Source organism: Lycium ferocissimum, unplaced genomic scaffold, assembly GCF_029784015.1.
Source record: "Lycium ferocissimum isolate CSIRO_LF1 unplaced genomic scaffold, AGI_CSIRO_Lferr_CH_V1 ctg653, whole genome shotgun sequence".
NCBI classification, from domain to species: Eukaryota; Viridiplantae; Streptophyta; class Magnoliopsida; order Solanales; family Solanaceae; genus Lycium; species Lycium ferocissimum.
In genome coordinates this window covers 422367-439383 of record NW_026726392.1, presented here as the reverse complement: position 1 = coordinate 439383, position 17017 = coordinate 422367, and the positions used below count along the sequence as shown (strand labels likewise).

Genomic DNA, 17017 nt, shown 5'->3' with positions numbered 1-17017 from the left:
GGTGCGACTGTTGGGGCGACAAATGTTGCGTCGTCAAACCGTCCAAATGTTGCACATGCGATGGCACCGGCAGAAAAATCGGGGAAGTTTTCTGGCATCAACTTCAAAGGATGGCAGCAAAGAATGTTCTTCTGGCTGACCACTCTAGGCATGTAGAAGTTCACAAACAAAGATCCTCCTGTTACGGAAGAAGGAATGCCTGAAAACCAGTGCTTTATGATTACTGAGGCTTGGAAGCATGCAGATTTTTTGTGCAAAGGATACATCCTTAGTGCATTAGATGATGATATGTATAATGTCTACAGTTCTGCCAAAACTTCAAAAGAATTATGTCTTGCACTCGAAAAGAAGTATAAAACCGAAGATGTATGCTTGAAAAAATTCGTGGTTGCCAAGTTTCTTGACTACAAGATGACAAATAATAAGACTATTGGAACCCAAGTTCAAGAACTCCAAGTCCTTATCCATGACCTTATTGCTGAAGGTATGGTGATTAACGAGGCATTTCAAGTGACTGCTGTGATTAAGAAGTTGCCTCCTTCATGGAGAGACTTCAAGAACTATCTGAAACACAAGCGTAAGGAAATGTCGCTGGAAGATCTTGTGATTCGCTTGAAGATTGAGGAAGATAATAAAATTGCTGAAAATAAGTCGCGTAGAATTCAACGATTATGGGAGCGAACATCGTTGAAGAAGCTGCTCCAAAGAATAAGAAAAGGAAGAAACCTTCTGGAAAGAGTAAGGAGCAGAACAAGAAAAAATTCAAGGGCAACTGCTATAATTGTGGGAAAGCTGGCCACAAAGCCCCAGATTGTCATCTCCCGAAAAAGGACAAGAAAAAGGGACAAGCCAATATGGTGGAGAAGAATGATGACATGGATGATCTGTGTGCAATGCTATCGGAGTGCAATTTAGTTGGAAACCCAAAGGAGTGGTGGCTTAATTTTGGTGCCACTCGACATGTTTGCTAACGTAAAAGAAGCATTTGTAACCTACGCTCCCGCTGGACCCGAGGAGGAACTGTTTATGGGAAATACTGCAACAACCAAGGTTGAAGGATATGGGAAGATACTTCTGAAGATGACTTCCGGCAAGGTGCTTGATGTTCAGCCTAAAATGCATATATTTACTCATTGTTTGCCTCACATTTTAATACTTTTAATCATCATTTGAGTGTTCATTATATTATTTTGTGCTTAATATTATATTTTTATGATGTAGGAATAAAGCGGTGTAAAGATGAAGAGATTGGGAGCAAATTGAATAAAAAGTGGGAAAAGGAGAAAAAGAAAATAAAAAGAAAGAAAGAAAGGAAGAAAAAAAGAAAGAAGACAAGAAAGAGGCACTAAGGAGACATCATTATCAACATATGATTGCTAAAGTAATTTAAATGATTTGAAAACAAAACAGTGGAGAATGAAGGAAACAATTACGTGGCAGCATCAACACTTCAACGCATCGCGTTGCCAGTTGCGCGTGGACGCATCCAAATTTGTTTCGATCCAAAAAAGGAATAATTCCCAATTTTTTTTGGATTCAGTTATTTTATTTGGATTTTTTCCTACACCTATAAATAGTCCATAAGCCACAATTCTTAGACATCTTTGGCATAAAACACAAGTTTGGAGGCTAGGGTTCCTACATATATTTTCTTTCTTTTATTTGAACCTTGTTTATGGGATTTTCTTGGTGACAATTGAGATTGAAACTCTTGTTGTGCTTATTTATTGATCGACATTATTTTTAATCAAGTAAGTTATTGTTATTTTAATTATTCTTGTTCTTCAACGTTTCTCAAGGGAGTAGCTAACCCTAGGACTTGCCCACTTACTTTGTTTGAAACTCGGAAGAGGAAGAACGGGGTTGGGATAGAATAATTAACGTGAATTTGGGGTGTTAACCCTCATCTAATGGGAATTGACCTAGGAATAGGCGATACCACTTATAGCCATAGTCGGGTGTTCTTAATGCTCCTAATTGCTTGAGGGATCTTCAATTGGGTAGTCTAGTTAATCTTCGGGAGAAGTTAATTTAGAGTCATTATCCGAGGCTAATTAACATAAACTTGCTATTATTTATAATTCGTGAAATAGATTGGATCGTTACTTGAGAAATAGATTCCTTAGTTCCTTACTGTGGTCATTGATCAATTTACTTGCTTTCTAGATTAGAATTTATATTTCTGTGTTTTATCAAAACCTTATCAAAAACCACCATTGATGCGTTCGGTCTAGCTATTGTTAGTGATAATTCCTAATCTGCTTAAATTGCCTACATATTGTTCTCTGTGGGATTCGACCCCAACCTTGTTGGGTTACTATATTTGACAACATCCGCGTTATATCATTAATAGGTGTAATTTGAGCGTATCAGTGCTAACTCTCAACAACGTTCTGCACATTCCAACAATTAGGAAGAATTTAGTTTCAGCCGGACTACTCTCCAAAAACGGGTTTAAGTGTGTGCTTATTAGTGAGAAAATTGTAATAAGTAAGAATGATATGTTCATAGGAAAGGGCTACCTCACCGAGGGCCCTTTCAAACTAAATGTAATGGTTGTTGACAAGAATAAGAATTCAGCTTCGTCTTACTTATTGGAGTCAAATGATTTATGGCATGTTCGCTTAGGACATGTCAACTACAAAACCTTACGAAAATTGATTAATTTAGAAGTATTGCCTAAATTCGAGTGTAATAAATCTAAATGTGAAATCTGTGTTGAATCTAAGTTTGTTAAACATCCATATAAGTCTATTGATAGGAGTTCAAATCCTTTAGACTTAATCCACAAAGATATATGTGATATGAAGTCAATACCATCTCGCGGTGGAAAAAAGTAATTTATAACTTTTATTGACGATTGCACTCGATATTATTATGTGTATTTGCTAAATAGTAAGGATGAAGCAATTGAATAAAAAGATAAAAATGATTAGAAGTGATAGGGGTGGAGAATACGAATCTCCTTTTGCAGAGATATGTTTAGAATATGAAATTATTCATCAAACTACTGCCCCTACAGACCACAATCAAATGGAATTGCGGAAAGGAAAAACTAAACATTAAAGGAAATGATCAATGCTTTATTAATAAGTTTCAGTTTACCGCAGAGCTTGTGGGGGGAAGCTATCCTTTCAGCTAATCGGATACTCAACAGGGTGCCCCATAACAAAACACAATCTATTCTATATGAACTATGGAAAGGAAGAAAACCCAACTTGAAATATTTCAAAGTGTGGGGGTGTTTAGCAAAGGTCCAAGTTCGTTTACCCGAAAGGGTAAAGATCGGACCAAAAACTGTGGATTGTGTTTTTATTGGCTATGCTAAAAACAGCAAAGCTTGTCGATTTTTGGTTCACAAATCGGACAATCTCGAAATTCATGTTAATACGGTAATTGAATTAGATAATGCTAAATCTTTGAAAACATTTATCCGTATAAAACTGAATGTGAGTCGTCAAGTGAAAGATCTAAACGGCTGCGAGAAGAACCAAAGGAAAGTAAACCAAGTGAAGAGGATCCAAGGTGTAGCAAACGTCAAAGGACATCTACTTCCTTTGGACCAGATGTTGTGACATTCTTGCTTGAAAATGAGCATCAAATATTTAAAGCAGTGATGTCTTCTTTTGATTCAAAGATCTTGGAAAGAGGCAGTCAATAGTGAGATTGAATCAATTTTGAACAATCATACATGGTAATTGGTTGATCTTCCTCCTGGAAATAAACCTTTAGGATCAAAATGAATTTTTAAAAGAGAATGAAAGCTGATGGCACTATTGACAAATATAAGGCAAGACTTCTGGTCAAAGGTTATAGAAAAAAGAAGGTCTTGTTTACTTTGACACATACTCGCCGGTAACAAGGATAACATCTATTCAGGTGTTAGTGGCACTGGCGGCCGTACATGGAGAGTTGGAGGAAGAAATTTACATGGAACAACACAGGGTTTTACGTTCCTGGTAAAGAAAGGAAAGTGTGCAAACTTGTTAAGTCACTTTATGAACTTAAACAAGCACCCAAACAATGGCATGCGAAATTTGACCAAACAATGTTGGCAAATGGATTTAAGATTAATGAGTGTGACAAATGTGTTTACATTAAAAATACTCCAAATCATGAAGTCATTGTTTGTTTATATGTTGATGACATGTTGATAATGAGTAGAGATATTCTTTGATGTAAATGCTACGAAGCGTATGCTCGCTAGCAAATTTGACATGAAAGACTTAGGGGTTGATGATTTGATCTTAGGAATTAGGATCCATAAAACTCCACAAGGTCTAGCATCATCACAGTCACATTATATTGAAAAAGTACTTGACAAGTTCAAGTATTTAAATTTCAATGTTGCAAAGACTCCAATTGATGTAAGTTTTGCGCTTCAAAAGAATGAAGGTGAAAGTGACTTACAATTGGACTATGCATGAGTTTTGGAAAGTTTGATGTATATTATGAATTGTACACGACCAGATATAGCATGTGCTATTAGCAAGCTGAGTCGATTCACACGAGTAATCCCAATCAAACTTATTGGATGGCAATGAAACGAGTCTTGGGGTATATGAAACATACCCGAGACTATGCTTTGCATTATAACAAATATTCTGCCGTGATTAAGGGATATAGTGATGAAAATTGAATCACCGGATCATTTGAAGTTAAATCCACAAGTGGATATGTTTTCACAATTGGGGTTGGAGCAGTGTCATAGAAATTATCCAAACAGACGTGCATCGCCCGTTCTACGATAGAATCTGAATTTATAGCTTTAGACAAGGCCGGTGAAGAAGTTGAATGGCTCTGGAATTTCTTAGAAGATATTCCATTACGCCCAAACCTCTGGGACCTTATGCATACATTGTGATAGTCAAGAAGCAATAGATTGGGCAGGAAGCGTTATGTACAACGAAAAATCTCGTCATATACGACGGAGACATAATACCGTGAGACAACTACTCTCTAGTGGAATTATCACTATTGATTATGTAAAGTCTAGAGATAATGTGTGTGATCCACTTACAAAAGGCCTAACTAGAGAAGTGGTTGAAAGATCATCTAAGGGAATGAGTTTAAGGCTTAGGACAAGTCATCATGACGGTAACTCTACCTAAGCGTCCGGAGATCCCAAAAGCTAGGTTCAAGGAGATCAAACAAAGTTGTGATTGACGGTTCGGCATTGTCAAATAACTCAATCCATTCTCGTGATGAAGACAATGTTCAGGAACAAGGATAAAACGTTAAGGCTTTTTAACGAGTTAATAAAGCTTAAGTTTTTTAATGGTTTCTAAGTTTGGCGAGTTTGACCAAATAGTGTGCCTACGCAATAACACGTTTAGGAATCACCTATGTGAGTGTGAAGTGTAAGCCGCTTCAAAAAGGATGATTGTAAAAAGCCCATTCTCTATACACTCATGAAACCAGGAGGTGTTCATGGCTGAAACTAGGGGTGGGCCTTCGGTTGTTTGGTTCGATTTTTTTAAAGTTCGATTCGGTATTTCGGTTTCAATTTTTTTAAAGTGGAAACCGAACACCGCACCGAATTAGTTCGGTTCGGTACGGTGTTATAAAGTTCGGTTCGGTTTCGATTTTCTAATTCTGTTTTTTGGCATTAGTTAAGCAATAGTCACCCATTACCAAATGATTCATAATCAACATATCAAGAATGTCTTTAGTACTAGCACTAGCCAAGAATAAAGAAGAGGCCTAAGACCAAAGACTAGCCAAGACTACCAAGAATCGGCGCAGTGCCGACGTTGGAAAAGAATCAAGCAGTTGAAGAAAGAGCAACAAATAACAAGAAGAAGAAGCCGGCAACTCGCAACCGGTAGAGGTTGCTGCCGGTCTGCGACGGAAAAAAGAATAACGAGGCGGAAAAAAACCAATCCAAAACAAAATCGGTAGCTTAACGGAGGAAACCAAAGAATACAACACGCGGAAAAACGGCGCACACGATAAAAACGAGCAACACAAATAACATAAGTTTAAAACAAGTAGCATCCAAACTGCCAAACAACACAAATTTCTTAAAATCTAGCTCCAAATACAAAACATTAGCTGTCACGAACTAAGTCTTAAATCCATCGTCTTAACAGAATATTAGCAATCACAATTTGGTCCGAAATTCACCAAATTCAAAACATAAGCTTAAATTTGAAGGCGAATTTGCCTCTCTTGTTGACGCTCAAGACATTTCTCAATATACTTCAACAAGGAATTTGTGCCGATCACTCTTGGATTATATTTAAGTATCATACCGTATGTCAAGCACCTTATTTTACGCCCTTCTTCATTGTCTTGAACTATCGCAAAGTATTCCCAAACATGTGAACGAGCTTTAGGAGGCATGGTTGAACTTGAACATGATAAGAAGTAAGATAAAACCAAAAGTTAGAATATAACTTTCAAGATAAAAGAACAAAACTACAAAATAAAATATTGAACTTACCACTAGTAGCAAAAAATAGCAAATTGCAATCAAACATCAACAATGCAAGGACCTCTTCCACTATTTTCCATCTCTAAAGATAATTTAATCAAATATGTCATACAACATAAATAAGAATATGATTTTTGCAGTAAAACACACAAAAATATATAAAACCTTACCAAGTTCAAGTTTCTCAAGATACTCCAAACTTTCTTCCACGCTAACGGGTTTATTCTCTTCTCTAAGCCAATCTTGAGAACCAATAAGAGATTGCACATATTTAGGAGTTAATGAACTTCTAAATGGATCAAGAATACGTCCACCGGTACTAAATGCACATTCCGATGCCACACTAGAAACCGGAATAGCCAATACATCACGACCAACTCTGAAAGAACGGGAAATCTAGGAGCATTTATTTTCCACCAATCTAAGATCGAAAACTCAACACGTTCATCTTCAAGCTCTTGATCTTCGCTAATGTATCTATCCAACTCCGATTTAGCACCCCCACAATCTTAATCTTCTTTTTTTTTTCTTGCGAAGCTTAGCTCTCAAAGCTTTTTTTTCTCAAAGAGGTGTCGAATTAGAAGATACATCGTATGAAAGCACTGAGATGAAGAAGATGTAGATGGAGATGATTTATGATGAAATTCTCTTGCATAATTTTTTAGATACTCTCCAAACAAAGATTTCATATAATCATACACTCCTTCACTTACTTTCTTTCCTACTTCCTCACCAAATAGCTCTTCAAGCCCAAAGTTAACATACACAAACTTATTACGAGGATCCAACACGGAAGCAATAAAAATCATTTTGTTCATCTTTTCGGGATCCCCCCAATACTTTTTGAACTTTTGTCTCATTCGCTCAGCCATTATACTCAAACTAACATCTTCGCTTTCTAAACACACTTTCAAATGTACATCAATCTCACATATATCCTCAAAATGAACATTAGAAGTAACGTAATGTGAACCTGAAACCTTTACGGTGAGCTCATGAAATCTTTCAAGAAACTTTACCACATTCCTTACATTCGCCCAATCATCACACGCGACTGCAACACTTCCATCTTCAAGAACATGAGTAGAAAGATAATTATTAAAATTCTCATCAAAAAGATCAAACCTATCAAAGGCCTTCTCAAAGTGTTGTGCTGTATCCAACATCAAGTAGGTGGAATTCCACCTAGTAGGCACATCTAGCTCTAGTGATTTAGAACATTCCACCTTTTGAACTTCACAACATTTCTTAAAGTGAGCTCCTCTTGCCGAAGATGATCTAACATACCTTACCATATGCCTAACACGTTTGACAAAAGCATTAATTTCCTTCAAACCTTCTTCACAATTAGATTAAGTATGTGATCCATACATCTCACATGAAGATGCTCACCATCCATTATATTAGTTTCCCAATTATTTAACTGTTTAGACAATTCTCTAACTGTAACATCGTTGGAAGAAGCATTATCAACAAGAATGAAGAAAAAAATCGATCCAAGTTCCAATAAAGCAAACAATTGCCAATAGCCTCGCCATATGCTCACCCTTATGACTAGTGATAGGGCAAAAATTCAATATTTTTTTATGCAAAACCCAATCTCTATCAATATAGTGAGCGAAATAAACACATATAATTAATTCTTTGCAACGATGTCCACGTGTCGGTGGTAAGGCAAATTTTTGCTTTTGCTTCTCTAAAAGACTTCTTCAAATCTAGTCTCAATTCATCGTAACGTTCATAACAATCCCTTGTTATCTTGTTCTACGGGAAGGAACTTGAAATAAAGGTTGGGCTACTTGCATAAACTGAAGACTTCCTTTTCTACAAAGCTAAATGGTAGTTCATCTATAATTATCATCTCAACCGAAGCCCTCCTAATTAATTGTTGATCAAATTCCCAACGCGCTCTGCGCTCATCCGTAGATGCAAAATTTATCTTTTTCCGAGTGTTAGTTTCAATCTTGGCTTTATATGGTAGGCCTCAAAGTCCCGTTGTTCCATTTACAGATGTATTAGTTGCATAAAGATTTTTACAATGTCTACACTTTGCTTTAACCATACCATTTACAACGACCTTATCATAATGCTCCCAAACATCTTATCTAGATTTCATATTCTTTCTTTTCTTTGTTACCTGGGGCTTGGTGTTAAGTGAGTTGTCATTGCTATCATCTGTATTAAGTACGCTATCAGTTGAACCGGCCAAACTTAATCTAGTTTCATCCGCCATCTATAAAAAATTAAAAAGAGAAACTATAAGATAAAGCTCTATAACAGTAGAGCAGCTCAACAAACACTTGACAGAACCAAGCAAAAAGCAACAAATATGCAAGAAATTATCCTAGGTCCTAACCCGCTGATAATTTAAGAAAATTTAACAAATCTGAAAAAATACCACAACAAATCTGAAAAAATACCATAGCATTTTTACAAACTTGGATATTGACATACCCATTTCTCTACGATATATTGAGGGAATTTATTGAGATTACAAACTTGGGCAAATTGTCACTACCATCTTGTACAAGTTAAAACTTGGGGGAATTGAAATTTCGTCTGAATAAGAAATTAAGAATGTAAAGACGCTGGTTTGTGGGAGCCTAAAAATGAGAAATTATAAGAAGGAAATAAAATTACCTTAAGAATATGGGAGCAGTCGAGCAGAGACGCTGGTTTGTGGGAGCAGAAACGCTGGTTTCAGATCAATGGTTCACTGGTTTGTGCCTTTGTAGGAGAAGAGAATAAGTTTGTGGAAGAAGAGCTGAACAGGAAATGACGTTAGACTGTTAGAGAGTAGAGAGTAGTGAGTAAGAGTAGAGAGTAGAGACTAGGGTTGATTTACTAGTGAAATGAATTTGGGCTTGGATAATTAATTTAGGCCTGATAGGAGTGGACTGGAGTAATCTGATGAGTGATGACTGATATAATGATATTGATATATATTATCTATTGATATAAAAAAATATTATATTAAATATTCGGTTGAATCGAAAAATTGAAAATTCGAAACCGAACACCGAATTTGCTATTTAAAAAAGCCGGAACCAAACCGAAACACCGAAAAACCGAATTCATTCGGTTCGGTTCGATTTTTTGATTTTCGATATTTATGCCCACTCCTAGCTGAAACGAACACAACCGTGAGAACCATAGACGGTTGAGGGTTAATTGTGTGAATTATGTTGTCTAGGTATACAACAAAGTTCGATGGTTTAAAGATATCACATCTACCGATTGATCGAGTATATCCGATATAAGTTCACTACGGAAAGTTCAAAGGAAAACCTACTTATTCAGATGCGATTAATCTTCGCTTGTATATCACACACTTGTTCGTGCATTCCTTTATCTTATAGCCATTCCCCATTCATGTGGGGGATTATTGGGTTTAATTGATAGGTTAAATGAGAAATGGAGGAAAATAAGTGGAGGGAAAATGAATTGTTCCCTCTTGCTTTATGAAATAAGCATTTGTCCCTCATAGGTGGTGGAAAGAAAAGTTCTCCTAATTTTAAGTAGGAGCACTCCTTCTTGTTGCTAAAGGGTCAAGAAGAGGGTCTCCCCTCGCGCCGTCGTCGCTGCTCGGCTCGATTTTGGATTTGGACTTTTTGGACCAAATTTCCTTTAATTTTAATTATTTAATTATTATTTATTTAATTAATTAATTAAAGTTTCCAGATCCTGACCCGTTAGTGACCCGCGACCCGTTGCTTTCCCAGATTAATTTAAAATTTCCCTCCGTTTTTTTTTTAAACGAAATTTTTCTGAAAGGTTGCAAACCTTTTCCCAACCAGTGCTTCAATGGCTATATATTTTCGTGGATCCTCAAAATTTTTACTTACGAAAATTTCTGATATTCTTCTTCTTTCTCTGCACTTCTTAAAAACTCTCGTGTGATATACTACCTTCGAGTGGTTCGTCGACATCAGAATTTGCTGTACCGCTGTGAATTCAGTGGGCTCGATTAGATTTTCCATATAATTTAACATACTGTTCATATTATTTTTCCAGTTTCTGCTAATTTCGTTTTCTGCAGTTTGCAGAATCTGTCCAGTTTCTGTTTTCTGTTACTGTTTCAAAGTATTTTTTGCAATACAGATTTACTAACATCAGTTACATTATATAAAAGTTCAAGCAACAATTATGCAGCAGACGTAGTTGTTTCAGGAGCGCGAAGAACTTGTTGCAGTAAGCGCGCAGCAAAACGTTGAGATATTCCACCAACTACACGCCCTCCAATACTGCGTGCTTCTGGTTCTTGAAGTACCTGCTCAAGTATATGATTAAACAATTAGCAACAAGCACATACTGTATCTGCAGAAACCCAAAATCTTTCGGTGGAGTTGGGTTGAAACACATTTTTTGTGAAATCTAGGAACTTCAAAGAAAAACAGTTTTCAATGTTTTGAACCGAACACCAACATAGAAACTTGAAAATGGTGAATAACACAGCAATGCAATCCCTGTGGTATAGAACACAAGTATCAAGATTCATAAAAAGCTGGCAAACCCAGAATATGGGCCACCATGTCCTGGCTAAACATTATTAGAGATCCCACAAAGCCTCCCCCCCCCCACCCCCACCCCCACCCCCACCCCCACCCACACACTAAATGAAGAACAACGGGCAAGTCCGTTTCAAAACAAAAGATTCACACACATACATACAAACACATATCCGTTTATAAATATGGATATATATGTGTGTGAAACCATCCTGCATCATTAAGCCAAGAACGTATAAACCACTTGAATCCAACTATCAAAATTACATTCCACGAAAAAAGAGTGCTTCTAACCTGCAAAATTGGTTGCAAAAGATTCGGATCAAAATTCTCTGAGGATTGCAATAGTCCCCATATCTTAATCACCTGTGCTCTAAGTTCCATTAAGCTCTGTTGCTCAGCAGCGCTTATTGTAAAGGGACCACTTGCATTTCCATTGAACATAAAAGTCCTCACGGGACCAGGAACAGAATTAAATGATTCAATGACTGAACCCAAAATAATAGCTTCACTGACACGAATTGCCTCTTTAATAACCAAATCCCTTAATTCTTTACCATCTGGACCCAACAACAACTTCAGGACAGGTTGCAACGCATCTTTTGCAGAAAAGTCCCGGTCTTTCTTTCCCTGGACAAGCAAGTTTTCAAGTCTACCCCACCTGTAGTAATCAAGAGTAAGAGCTTCACATTGTTAGCAGCCCATCAGAAAAATGAACTAAGTTTAGTGAGGGAGCAAAAAAAGGGAAAAGTGATGCCTGCCTGAATTTCCCATCCTTGAAAAGTAACTCAATAAGAGCATCTCTCAGATATGGATTAGGATCCGTAAGAAGCCTTTTAGCAAAATATGGATATGAAGCAGCTAGTACTTTAAACTTAGGATCAGCATATAATGCTAAACCTTCTAAAACAGTGAGAGATCTCAAAATCAACGCGTAATAAGCCGGAACTGCAAGAATTTCAAACAGCCAATGTCAGGCATGATACTACAATTGACTTAATTTATTACTTGCAACAATGTCTCGTTAAAGTTTTTGAAAATGCAAGAAAGCCAAAACAAATTTTCCGTTATGCTATGGGCTAAGCTGTAACATTTTTTTTAATTCGCGAAGTAACTAATCCTGTTAAACATTCTTTTTATTGGATAAGTAGCTAATACTGTTAAACACTTTAACTATCGATCAGCATACATTTGATTGCAAGACTAGCAACTCACCATTAAAGGGATATTGATATAACACAGCACCCAGACCATCTACAAGTGTTTTAAAGTTTAGCTCGCTCACTGTTGAATTGAGTGCATCATCGAAGAAGTTACGCAATGCCGGTACAATTGGAGAAACATCCACATCGGGAGACAAAAAGTCTAAAGCATAGTAGTCACGAGCCATAGCTTCATAATCCCGGTTGACCATGTGAACAACATGACCAATTATAGCAAATCTTGCTTCTTCAGGAGTTTCACTCATCATCCCAAAATCAAGAAAAGCAAGCTTCCCCTCAGGTGTTGCCAAAAGGTTCCCAGGATGAGGATCAGCATGAAAATAACCATACTCAAGCAGCTGCCTGAGACTGCATTGGATGCCTGTATTTACCAGATCCAAAACCTTTAGCCCTTGCCTCTCAATAGCTTCTTGCTCATTCAACTTGACACCTTCAACCCACTCCATTGTCAAAACCTTCCCACTTGTGTAGTCCCAAAAGATATCAGGAACGAGGACATCTTGTTTGTCAGCGTACAACTTTTTAAATCTCCTAGCGTTCTGCCCTTCCTGCATTAACCTGTCAAAATTAACATTCAAACCCAGAGGAATGTGGTAGAAGCTTATCAACTCTGCAGCTAACCACCTTGACTCCATATACATATATAAAGTTAAATCATCTAATATGCATCTATTTAAGGAATTACTAAGAGAATGTTTCAAAAACTAACCTGTACATAGTTGAGCTCTTGATAAACTCTGCGAGCAAATTCATCAATTAGAGCAACAACGTCACTTGAAATTATGTCAACATATCTATTAATCAGGATGCCTACTCCCCTTATAAGGTAGAAGTCTAATCCTATTGCTTCTTCGATACCCGGCCGTTGCACCTTCACAGCAACGTCCTGGCCCGAGTACTTAAGTTGAGCTTTATAAACTTGACCAAGACTGGCTGCAGCAATAGGTGATGCAGATATAGACGAGTAGATGGTATCAAGCGGACGGCCCAACTCTCTCTCAATGCATGAAAATGCTTGTGCATCTGGAAATGTTGGCAAGGCATCCTGCTCAGTTAAGAAGGTCAAGTTTGTTGGGGCAATCAAAGGTTGTATTTCAAGCATAAACATTACAAGCTGATAACACGTTATATCTCATGGTTTTCAGTAGAGAGTCAATGAACCCAAGATACAAGACAAAGTAAGGTAAATGATAAATAGTGATTAGCAAACACTTTGGCAATCAAAGCATTGCCTAGTGTATTTCAACCTTCCTTATACTAGAGAAACCAAATGATGAGGGCGTATAACTTATGTGTTGCTTCAATGAGGCATGAGGCGCACCTGACACTTGAACAAACCATAGTTAGACTAACTTCCTTACTGAGAATGTTAGGTCCTTAAGTAGTACTATTCCAGGCAAAATTCCAACTTTTACTAATGAAACGCCCAACTCGCCCAATTATTATGAGTTGGGTCAAATATGGGCTCAACCCAACTAACCGTACTAAAAATGGGTGAAATATGGGTTGAAAACTTAGACCATATTCTGAAAGTTTAGAAAACCATTTTAGACCCAATTTGATAATAGATCAGGCGTGAGCTCCCTTAGCATATTCGCATCATTTTCTTCGCATCTCTCTCCCTTTACCGTGGTCAAAACCCTAGAAATAGCATCATAGCATGATGAACAATCGAGCGAACAACATCTCCAGATATTCATCGCAGACTCACGGCTGTAATCTTGATCTTCGTTACTCCACAAAGCAGGTACTTACTTGAAGATAAAACATACCATTTTGGTCTCTTTGCTCTTACATGTCTTAAGTCTTTACTCAATCTGATAAAATATGTTGTGAAGATAAAGGCTTGAACTTTCTCATTGTTTGTTGTAATGCGTCTCAACTCTCATGTGAACTTCTAGCTTCTTGAGTTTATTTTACCGGGCATGTAATTCATTTTTTTTTTTTCAGAAAGAAGTCTTGCAGATTCTTATTGTTTCCTGTGATAATTCTTGTTTAGAGGGTTTTTCTGGGATTGTATTATTTACTTTCAAGTTAGGTCTGGAATTTTCTCTTGAATTAGCTTTTCCCAAAAGGAATTCCCAAATCTGGATGTTGGTATGTCAGTATTGGAATATAAAATGGTGCTATTGCTAGGATGAAAATTAGTAAGGCTTTTTTGCAGTTAAAGAATGTGAAATGAATATTCTCTTCTTCCTTTTCAGTGGAGGACGTTCAACAAAATACTGACTGAGTCCATTACACACTTTTATTTGAGAATAATACAGGAAATGTAGGAGTAATTATTATCTGATTTGGCCTTAAGGCCCCGTTGTGATAATTATGCCTAAATACGGCAATGTACAGTTTCTCAGAGTATTTCTTGATCAATTGGTTCAGACCGAAGCTCATTTGTGTTTTTGGAATATGAGTGTATGATGCTTCATAGTTGATGTTCCAGCCTTAAAGTCTGCCACAAAAATATTATCCAAAAGTTTCTTGCATTCAACTCTTAACCTTCTATAGTATTAGAAGGCACTTTCACAAAGGTACAGCTAAGTCAGATATCTTGAAGATGTACGCAAGAGAAAAAGAATGTCCAAAAAAGAGCCTGCAGTGATTCCGGATAGAGTTTGCTTGACATCGGACGTGTGGACTTCAATAGCATCTAATGGTTATATGTGCGTAACAACTTATTATTCTAGATTTAAATTGGGTTCTTCAAAAGAGTGTTGATTTTCCATCATGTGCTCCTCCACATTGGGGTGTCGTTTTAGGTCCTTTACTGATTTAAGTTGTCAGCCTCTGCATTACAACATTACAGGTTTGGTATTATTGATTTTTTTCTGAGAATAAACTATAGTTATGGGAAATAGCAACTGATAATAGTATCTTTCATGCAGGAGGGGTAAAAAACAATTAATCAAGAGATGTGTTTATGTTGTCTTTTAACAGCAGAAGAGCCAAAATCAAGAAAGGGGATGGTGCTTGGGTTGTGTGTGTATTCTCATGGCTTTCGTTTGTTGCTAATTATGTACAAGGTTTTTACAGTGGGGCAGAAGAATATCTTAGGTTGTAGTTTTGTAGTTTCTTTGTTAGTTCTTAGCTCATACGATTCAGAGGGTATGCTACTTGAGGTTCATGCGAAGATTGATTCATTAATTTATTTTAGTATTTGTAAAGTTCAGTAAAAATTTCTTGCAAGTTTAAGTCCAACTGTTACTTACATTAGAAAAGTTATAATGGAACTGAAATCATGATTTCTTGTAAGACAGTAGCCATGGAGTTGGTGGAGGGGTTAAATCCTTACATATTAACGTTTTTCTTTTCCCAAATTTACAAAATTTTAAGTTTAGTAAATGCTTGCCTCTTAGATTTGCTGGTGGTATTTGACAACATTGTTTCATAGTTAAAATATAAAAGAAAAACAGGGATTCTAATGCATGAAATGTTTTTTGCAAAAAATTATAAGAAGATGTGGTTTGACACTTGCATCAATGTACCAGTTTTCACCTCGTATTAAATATGGACCTGTTGAGTTTTATTTACCCTAGCCCGCCCATTTCCCAGCACCACAGGTACTATACTAACTAAGCCAAAATTTTGTCCACGGAACTTTGACAAGGAAGGTATTTTAAAAATTAATTTAAAAAAAAAAAAGGCATTCAGCAAGCAAGGCGAGAATACCTGCAGCTCAGAGAGCTCCTCAAGGTAGTCCGGTGGGCATAAATCAGGCCTGGTGGATAAACCCTGGCCGATTTTAACAAATGTAGGGCCCAATCTGGTGAAAGTCTGCCTAAGCTCAATGGCACGCAATCTCATTTTGCGATCAAGCTCCCCGTTCAATTGGTCAAGCCATACTTTTAGTGCGAATGAGCCAAGTCCCTTGAATATTTGAAGAGCTCTCCTCAGAACCTAGGAAGCAATCAAACAAATTGGACTTGCATCTCAATTTCGTGAAATCAATGAGTAGTATTTAGTGAATTACCTTGATTGGGCTGGAGCCATACTTGGTGGCCAAAAATTCAGGGGTATAAACAGAAGCACCGGCAGAACGTGCCATAGCTCTGGCTTCAGCTTGCATATCGTCGGCTCGATCTCTGCTAACTTGAAGGGCACGAGCCCCTGTAACATCATCTCTGATTGCTGCTACTTGTTGAGGCCTCGCCTCCACCAGAGCCGCTCGAGGAACACTTAGTCTTAATTTAACTCTTCGTCCGCCGAAAGCCGCATCGGCGCAGGAAGGCACCATAATATGATGATTGGCCGTGAACGATGAACTCATCATAGTTAGAAAAGGTTGGAGAAGGTACAGGCGAATGCTGTGTGACGAGCAACAACGAATGAAAGTTATTGCTGAATTTCTCAACTATTCCATTATTTTTCTGGCCCATATCGTGTGGCATACGTGGCTGCACCTCGCTACGCAAACACTCTATGGAAGTTAATGATTTCTAAAGGAAATAGATTATATTATGTTCAACTATTTATCATTTTATTTGAAATTTATGGAGTTGATTATATTTGGTTATACTTTTCGAAAAAAATAAAATGGAATAATGTCATATTTGAATATATTTAAATATAATTTTAAAAGTGAAAAGGAAGCTAGAAATATGTTGCAAGATATTTTTCGAATTTGAAATACAAGTTCAAGCTGGATTTAGAATTTTCAATGACCAAACACTGATTTTCACATAAAGTGCAAAATTATTCCGGTGAATAACTTTTATGGCCAAATGGGTCCTGTGTGTTACAAAGAAATAGCGAAAATATTGCTATTTCTCGCAAAATATTGGGAAAAATCGCAATATCTCGTGAGTAATTGCAAAATATCACGAGAAATCGCACAAATATTGTGAGAAATACAG

General features: G+C 37.1%; 1 protein-coding gene across 1 annotated transcript; it reads right to left on the bottom strand.

The window, feature by feature from the left end:
* Window positions 1-10387: 10387 nt before the first annotated feature.
* On the bottom strand, window positions 10388-16507 carry LOC132045374 (protein ACTIVITY OF BC1 COMPLEX KINASE 3, chloroplastic). Its single transcript, XM_059435965.1, has 7 exons — window positions 16135-16507; window positions 15834-16061; window positions 12877-13212; window positions 12160-12715; window positions 11706-11892; window positions 11239-11605; window positions 10388-10706 (listed from the first exon to the last, which is right to left on the bottom strand). Exons 1-7 carry the CDS (start codon window positions 16432-16434, stop codon window positions 10581-10583), a joined length of 2100 nt encoding a protein of 699 aa, XP_059291948.1. The 5' UTR covers window positions 16435-16507; the 3' UTR covers window positions 10388-10580.
* Between the last annotated feature and the right edge of the window lie 510 nt (window positions 16508-17017).